The 9,074-nt window shown below is 38.1% G+C and overlaps 1 protein-coding gene across 3 annotated transcripts in view; it reads right to left on the bottom strand.

Moving 5' to 3' along the window:
• Window positions 1–945: 945 nt before the first annotated feature.
• dohh (deoxyhypusine hydroxylase/monooxygenase) overlaps window positions 946–9,074 on the bottom strand; it is a 10,742-nt gene continuing 2,613 nt past the window's right edge. For 2 of the 3 annotated variants that reach the window (XM_007543726.2, XM_016667067.1), the window contains exons 2-5: window positions 8,862–8,968; window positions 8,233–8,400; window positions 4,508–4,584; window positions 946–1,549 (exon numbers count right to left, since the gene is read on the bottom strand). In XM_007543726.2, the coding sequence (XP_007543788.1) occupies window positions 1,265–1,549; window positions 4,508–4,584; window positions 8,233–8,400; window positions 8,862–8,967 (636 nt within the window). In that variant the 5' untranslated portion in view covers window position 8,968 and the 3' untranslated portion in view covers window positions 946–1,264. Of the gene's footprint in view, window positions 1,550–4,507; window positions 4,585–8,232; window positions 8,401–8,861; window positions 8,980–9,074 lie in introns of all 3 variants that reach the window. The other variant, XM_007543725.2, reaches the window with a different exon arrangement.

Raw genomic sequence — 9,074 nt, 5'->3', positions numbered from 1 at the left:
AATATGCATGCAGATCCACGTTCAGATAATGGTTGAATCAACATTGATATAATATCAGTTATGGTTGAAACCCTAACGCTGATTCAACATACAAGTCACCGACCACTTTCAATGTTGTTTCAATGTCAGCGTTCAACATTGATTCAATGTAGAATCAACATTGATTTAATGTCAGTTATGGTTGAAACCCTAACGCTGATTCAACATACAAGTCACCGACCACTTTCAATGTTGTTTCAATGTCAGCGTTCAACGTTGATTCAATGTTTCTGGCTGACATTGATTCAATGTTGTTTCAATCATTCTGTGCTATCTGGGTTGTCAGCTGTATGCCCATCATGTTTCAAAGTTTCTGCAGTCCCACGGAGCCCCAACTCATTCACACAGAGAAACTTAAACTCTTGATATAGTAAGAGTCTGTACTCAAGTAAGAGTACAGAAACCTGTGGGTTTTCAAGTTGTGTTTTGCCAACCAACAGGGAGTCTACAGTCCCCCTGTAGCCTCTGCTTTTGTGCTGAGTCCAGATGGTTGAATTATGAATATGATTGTGGCTGGACACATGTCTCTGCAGCCCCTTGTCCTGATCAAGTACTGTTTTCCAGTTGTTAAAACCGGTTAAGGTAAAAACATCCCTCTCATTATCAGTGCTATATTTCCGACAGAGAAATCATAAGCATGCAATTCGCTTAACAGAATATTCTAGCCATGCTTGTGTGTTGTACCAGGAAGGACTGAATGATCTTTGTGATGTACTGAATACACACTTTGGGTAGCTACCCAGTATGGGCCAAAATTATTCACTGTCATTTAAATCACAAGGTGGACCTAGCTTAGCAGGCTGTATTGGGAGAACAGCACTTGTGGGAGGAATGGCTGATGGTAAGGGTGTATCTCGCATCTCGTCTGATTCAGCTTGCAACACACATTTGCCAAAGCTGATCCAAAGTTGGAAATATTCCACTGGGAAACCAGTGTTTAATGAGATGCTCTTGACATTCAAAATGGCACTGCAGTTACAGCACAAATGCAGCAAGTAGGATTCCATGTTTGTTTTTCCCAGGTCTGTGCTCTGTCCCTCGAGCATTTCTATCAAATAGGAGCAGTGATCGTCACCTGTGTGGTTTCGCTAACAAATTATAGTCTGCTTACAAAACAGCATAATCTGAAAGCAAACCACACCAAATAAAAAATAAAAAGTCAGCTTTTGGTCTGGACCAAACAAACAGACCAAATGACTTTCATGGTGTGAATACACCCCTTGATCTATTTGCAGACTTCCATAACCGACCTACCATCACCCAGGGCAACCACAGCCTCCTCTGTGCCCAGGTTCCGCAGTGCAAACATGGCCCGGTAGCGTTCAAACAGTGGCAGACTTTCATCTAGCAGCACAGAGCGTAGCTCTGGTACGCTCCTTCTGGATGCTGGAGGAGCTGGGTCTATGGAGCAGTAGGGGTTCATATCGGTACTGCCATCGTTCAGCTTGGTCTCTCCGCCACCAAGAAGCCACTCCAGTCGACAAACTGCCAACTGACACGTCTCTGCTACCTGAAAATCAGAGGGAAAATATGGACAAGTAAGTTTTGCCATTAGGTTTCTATGGACACTGAAAGAAGTGTATCTTCAGGTTTCAGCAAGACTTTTAATTAATTAAAAAAAATTTTTAATGTTGCTATGAATTAAATTTATTTATTTATTTTTTGACAGAATGCTTTTAGACTCGTATGGGTTGGCAAAAGAAGTGAGCCAGTGGTAACAATGAATGTCATCAACCCAACTGGCCATAAATTTGCACTTATACATGATAGACACCGAAAAGCTAGCTAAGTAGTTGGCAAGGGCCTAATAGTAGCTCGTTAACGGTAGTCTCAAACACCTTGAGTTACAGAACACAATGAAAATGTTGCAGGTGACTCAAACTTTTACTTGGCAGAACAGTCCCATGAGAAAGAAAAAAAAACTACACATACAAGATTAAATAGTGCTGCCACGATAAAATTTAAGGCTGGAGATTAACATATTTAAAGCTGCACTACGTAACTTTTAAAAATAATATGTTTTTACATATTTCAGTGATTCTTGAGGATAGGGACAAAATGGGTTTAAATTTTCCCCAATTTTTTTTTTTTTATTTCTCAACCTTATGTATGCAAATATGACAAATAATGTTTTGGAAATGTAAAGCTGCTAAGGTACAGGCTCCCAGTTGCAACATTTTTAAAAAAATTATATTTTTAATCGACCTGACCCAGAACTTTGTCATCACCATCTGACAAAATAAATATAAAATAATTTTTAAAATGACCCCACGAGTGATATATTAGTCAGTTTTACAGTCAAATGCTTCTCAAGAAACAAAAGAAATATTATTTAAAACAAAAAACAAGAAGTCCATCTGACGGAGTTGACAGTGCATGACAGAGTTGACACAGAAATGAAGGTGGTGACAAACTAGTGAGTAAAAAGAAATACAATGATACATGTGAAGTAATGCAATTTATGTAAAATACATTAAAATGAATAAATTACACACTTTGAGATTTGTCAACAATTTCACTGAAAGAATCACAAAAACTAATGGAGTTGACATCTGACGGAGTTGACGAAATGCCAAACTACCTCAATTTATATGATGTTATTCTGATGGAGGCCATATTGTAGCTCATCAGGTCCATGAAATCTTTATGGTATGCCAGAATTAAGCTTTTATTTCACAACATTTAATCAAAGTTTTGTAAATTGTCAGTTATGGTGTTGACACATCATGGTTGTGACAAGCAACTTAGGAATAAAACAGAAGAAAAAACTAAAGAATAACACAAGCTAACCAGAGCTGCCTGGTCCTCGGAGCAAAGGAAGAGAAAGGAAGAGGTCATGGGGTCCTCAGAAGTTCCGGTGCCCCCCAATAATGCCTGATTTTTTTTTACATTCTTTTCATGTCTGACGGTGTTGACAAAAACTAGGGACAAATTTCAATGGAGTTGGGAAATATATAAAAATGATTTTTAATTCAATTTATTGATACTTTTATTATTTATATGAATACTTATACTTAATTGTCATAATATATTATCTTAGTATCCCTTTAATTGTTTTAAACTATTACAATGTATTGAGTTCTGCTCCAGAACAAAGGATTTTACAGGCATCATCCACCGACTACAACGTTTAAAATAAAAAAATATTCAGCAAACATCAGGAAAACATACATTGTTGTGCTCACATGACCCAGGTTAGTTTAGTCAGATATTTGAAAAAAATATATATATATATATTGTGTATATTTTATTCAAATTTTGTGCTTTATCCATAGGACCTGTTTTGTCCCTATTCTCAAGAATCACTGATTTGTAAAAAGTGTCACCATGTCTTCACTGTATGGTATGAGACAGATAATCTGTCAAAAGATCGATATCCTCCACCTCCGTCCTCAGCTGCTATTGCCGTCTGAAGAAACGCACTGCTCCCGACCAGAAACAGCCAATCAGAGCAAGGAGGAGGGTCTTAACGTTGTCAATCAATGCTGCTAAATATGCTAATTGCAGAAAAAACAGCTAACAGTTCCAGGAAAACTGTTTATTCGCCATCATTGATGACCATGCTAACTCCACAACATTCTCTAATACAGTGTTTCTCAATTCCAGTCCTCACGACCCCCTGCCCTGCATGTTTTAGGTGTTTCCCTTCTGCCACACACCTGGATTGAATCTGTGGGTGATTAACAGGCTTCTGCAGCACTTGATGGCTGCAATCATTGGAATCAACAGTACTGGAATAGAGGCACATCTAAAACATGCAGAGCAGGGGGGCCTGAGGACTGGAATTGAGAAGCACTGCTCTAATAGGTGCATTACAGCAGAGAGCAAGTGGGGAAGGGGAAGAGGGACAAGCAACCACATGAGATTGTGCTCAACGGCGCTAAGACCCACCTCCTGACTTTGATTGGTTGCTTCTAGTTAGCGCTGGAAGAAGGCAGAGAAGCTCAGTTTTTTCACAGATATTCTATTCCATACCATACCGTCATAACATTGTGACAGTTTCAACAAATATGTAAAAAAAAAATAGATTTTTTATAAATGTTACATAGTGCAGCTTTTTTTTTTTTTAAAGAAAGTTTTTGTTGGCTCTAGTGGCCTTTATTTGAAAGTAGTTAGACAGGAAACAGGGTAATGAGAGAGGGGGAAGACATGTGGCAAATGCCGCCAGGCCGGGAATTGAACTGCGACCACTGCCATGAGGACTAAGGCCTCAATACGTGGGTCGTGCTTTGCCCCCTGCGCCACCACTGCACCCCATAGTGCAGCTTTAAGACCAAATTATTCTTTTACGTAAATAAGATATTTTAAGGCCTTCATTTTACCACCGATCCAGTTTTAAACATCTAAATAAGTTAAATATTAAGAATTCCTGAATTACTCAATATGATCATTTAGTTTCACTAAAAACGAAAAGCTCAGGAATCTAAGCATTTAGTTATCCAGGAGTCTGTTGTGTTTGTGTTCCTACCTCTATGACAGGATCCTGACTGTACTCTTTCAGCAGTTCCACAACCACTGAATCACCAATTGCTCCAAGGGCCTCCCCTATAAGCAGACAGTGAATCATAACACACCCATTGCTTCTACCCCTTTCATGTGAATCCATCTCCTTTACTACTCTTCTCTGCTTCTTCTCAGGTAGCATGATAATCAGGTGTGGAATATTTCAATAAACCAGTACTTCTAAAACAGTGGGGGTGTGTGGTGAGGTGTCGGGGTGGGGGGCATGAGAAGCAGGAGGACTTCAAGACTGGTTATTCATGCTTGACTGATAAATAACCCTCAGGTCACTAGGTGGCAGCAGTGGTCAAATTGATGAACAGACTGCCTGTCCAAGCCAGTAGAAGAGGTAGTCTACACAGACACAATCAATGGCCCAGTCCCAATACTCGGGCTGCACCCTTCGCCCCTCTGTGAAGTGTGGACTCAGTCAAAGTGCACATAAGGATTTGAGTGTGCAGGTTACAAGCGTGCAAAAATGTGAGAATTGGGACAGAACACCTCTCTGTGTTGAAACTTCAACATCCAAAATTCCAGTCACAGTTTACGCATGTGCTGCTAATTAGTACAACTACAACAAAAACATGTTGATTTTAAATGTACAGTAAAGGTATTTTCACTTTCCAAAGTAATTGCTAGACATACTTTGCTGCTCAAATGTGCTTTGTTATGACTTGTTGAATACAGAGCATAATATTTAATATTAATATTTCCATATTTAATGTGCAAAAAATACACATTAAAATGTACTAATATTCAATTTAGCAGCCTAAAGGCAATTCCCCCTGGAATTTGACTAATAAGAGACATGATTACATATTCAGCTGTTACTCGGAAAAACCCCATCTCTTTTATGGCTAAAAGTTAGTTTGGTATAAAGTGGAGCTAATTTGCTAAGAAAGCTCAAGTTAAAGACAAACATACAACACATATATAAAAAAAATATTTTTTAAAAATTGTGAAAAATAAAAGGACTAATGGAACTAAAATGTGCTTCTTAAAATAAATTATGAAGGTTGTGACTTTATAGAACAAAAATGTTACAACAAATTCATAAGGAACTCTGAAATCAATTTTCTTCCCCTCTAGCCTGAAAATCCCCCCCAATTTGTTTAATAATCATAAATGATATATCTAAAGAAAATAAGAACCAAATAGCTTTCTATTCCACTCCCACAAAAAATTTATATATTAAATTCATAACTACAGGGTGGCCCACCAAAAAGTAGCCCGCGTTACTATAGCATTACTGGCGACCTTCAGTAAATAATTTCAAGTAAAGAACTTGAAATGCCAAAATCGTTACTCACTCTTTACAGAAAGTGTTGGAAATGATCCCCTTGTGCGTCAATGCGCCTTAACATATTGTCATATATGCGACGCAACTCTGGGGCACCAATGCACCAAATGCATTACGAATATTGTCTTTCAACTGCTGTAAAGTTCTCGGGTTATTAACCTACACTTTTTCCTTCAAATTGCCCCACAGATAAAAGTCACAAGTTGTTAAGTCCGGCGATCTCGGTGGCCACAATCCTGTCTTCTGTAAATGCCTCTCGAATTCGTGCAAGTGACACGTGTGCCGTGTGACAAGTCGCGCCGTCCTGTTGGAAGAAGGCGTACTCGCGTTCTTCCAGCGTCAACTGTCCATAAAATTCCTCAAAAATTCTCATGTACACTTTCGTGTTCACTGGGGAAGGATTCACTCGGCGTGCCAGGAAGGCAGGCTACATTTTCGTGGGCTACCCTGTATGTATGAAGGTAAATGCCCTGCAATGACTTTCTGCGAAAGAAATAAAAAAATTAATTTCTGTGCATTTTGTGACTGAGATTTTGACATAATGGACCTTTTTTCAATTACAACTTCATGAATGTTTTCAGAAAAAAATTCAAAAGTGGGTATTGTGCAAGAAATCTACTCCATTTTTAAGTTTTAATATAATAAAATTTGGTCTTCTAACATCAGATGAAGAGTTAAATTATGATATTAACAATTTATAATCCTCAGTTTTTATTAATAAATACTGTTTTCCAAAATTCACCTCCATTTTTCAAGTTGAATAACTTTATTTGAAAGAGTGCTTAAACGTTAAGATTTGAAATTTGTCTTGCATTTGTAGCACTATGTTTACTTCCCTCACAGTTAATATTAGCTATAGTGCTTGGTTTAATACCGCTATGAAAGGTAGCAGAGATTTTGTAAATCTTAAAAAGTTTTAATTATTCCCCAACATTGATTCCCCAACATTAAGAGCCTACCTTAGAAATAAAACAATATTATATATATTATTATAAATGTATAATAAAATGTATTATAATATTAAAAAAAATACACAAGTGGAAAAGACTATTATTTATATGTAATTATTTCACTCTACCAGAAGTAAGACACCTCCCAAATCTCCTGTTTTTGTTTTGAAGGATGTGAGGAAGTGGGAAATGTCTTTGGTCCGTGTATTTTCAGGCAGTTGGTTTTTTCGTTTGAAATGAAAAATGAGAAAATGAAAATAGACTTGTTTTTTCTTTTATTAAACTAAAAGCGGAAATCAGACAACGGCTCGGTCTGTGTATTTTCAGGCAGTTCGTTTTTTTGTTCGTTTTGGCTGAATATCTGATTGTATGTTATTGTAAAATAAATTTTTATGAAAACATTTTCTCTCTGTTTATTTTGTAAGATTTGAGTTTAAAGCTCTGACTACATATAGGTTGATACAAATTAAATATGAAATAATTCTTTTGTTTCTTGCTTATAAATCTAGAGATACGAAATAATGGAAAGTATCAACTCAAAAGTTGTTCATTATGTTTAATCAGTTGAGTCTTATAAGTAAAAAGTAAGTAGTCTCATGAAGGGGACAAAGGTTTTCATGTCTAACTGGACAGTCATACTTCACTTATAAAGAGGTAATTTTCCACCCCAACACGCAAACGTCCCCGTTCACTCTCAGAGCGTTCAAGTTTCACACCACATTGCTTAGGATTTACTGCTGCGCGCTTGCGCAGTGTGAAGGAAAGAGGAGACAGCTGCACACACAGGCTGCGAATGAGATACAGGCGATCAGCAACAAGAGATCGTGATCGGCGATCACCGATCATACACATTTTCACGCAAATCGGTCAATTATGATCGGTGGCCGATTGATCGGCACACCTCTAGTATTGATATTAGTAGACAAACAAATCTTGAGTGGCTGTGTGCTTTATAAAATACTCATCAGACATCAGTCTATTCTATTCTTATTCTATTCTGTTTTCCCCACTAAGAATATTTAAATATGCTAAATCGTATATCAATCCAACTCAAAAATACTTCAAAAATAAATGTCTTTGTACATGTAGCTATGAAAGCTGTTTGAATAAGTCTTTTAGCAAAAAAGTGTGAAAATCTGTTTAGTATTCAGTGAAAATAAACAGATTTAGATGCACTGATACTTCATTGCGCCTGCCAAACATATAACGTTGAGTGAAGCAGGCGACCGCTCCAAGATGGCGGCCCTACATCTCGTCAGCGACAATAGGCAAGAGCGGTCCATGAGGCGTCTGGTGTAAACCAAACTGAACTGTCCTCTCTGGGGGTCTACTTGTATCTTGTCAGTGAGTGTATTTAGTACCAGCTGATTGTTAATAAATGGTTGACAAACTATATGCCACGTATTTGACAGAAAGTTGTTACATCTCCATACCAGGTCTTACCTGCTTCATGCCTGACCATTGGCTCCTGCTTGGTATCTTTGAGAACAGCTGTAAGGATGGGGATGGCCCGTCTGTCCTGCATTTGGCCCAGGCAGTAGGCCAATTCGTGCTTCAGTAAGGCCGAATCATCAGTGAAAGCCTTGCTGATCCACTCTATGGCTTCAGCACCTGTCAGAAGATGTTCAAGTAAATCCAGATGTTCCACACATTTTAAACCTGAAGATTTGTCAGAACCAGCTGATTGGACTGGCAAATATACAGCTGAAAAAAGTATTGTCCCACACAGAACAGTTATCATTAGTAATGTTAATGTCTAAAGTCTAAAAGATAAAGTCTAAATGTTTCTGGCACATTAAACTGAACACTAACTTAAAACAGCTAATCAAAACATAACATTGTAACAATTTTCCGTAGTCCAGTAGGGTCAACAGAACGCAAAACCAACAACAAAAACTGAGTTAGCAAATGTTTTCATAACCTCCATTATGGTTTTTTTCATTTTGTTGGCCCTTCTGGACCACAGTACATTATGGAATTGGGATCCTACGCCATGAAATAACATGTTTCAGTATTTTTGATATAAAAACAAATTTAATTTTAATATTTAAAATGGCTTCTTGCGGATTTACCTCCCAGATTCCTCAAGGTGAACAGTGCTCTGAAGCGCTGCGTCAGATCCAGATCTGGGTTGACCAGAACCTGCCCTATAGCGGTCAACTGCTCCGCAGTGGCCATCCTGTAGCAGAACTGCATATCAACACAACTGGGAAACATGGTATCAGCTGTCCCAATACCTCAGAGCAGTGGTCCCCAACATTTTTATTATCGCGGACCGGTCAAGA

The sequence above is a fragment of the Poecilia formosa genome, unplaced genomic scaffold, assembly GCF_000485575.1.
Source record: "Poecilia formosa unplaced genomic scaffold, Poecilia_formosa-5.1.2 Scaffold889, whole genome shotgun sequence".
NCBI classification, from domain to species: Eukaryota; Metazoa; Chordata; class Actinopteri; order Cyprinodontiformes; family Poeciliidae; genus Poecilia; species Poecilia formosa.
The sequence above is the reverse complement of the archived record's forward strand: the minus strand, read 5'-3'. Positions and strand labels throughout refer to the sequence as shown.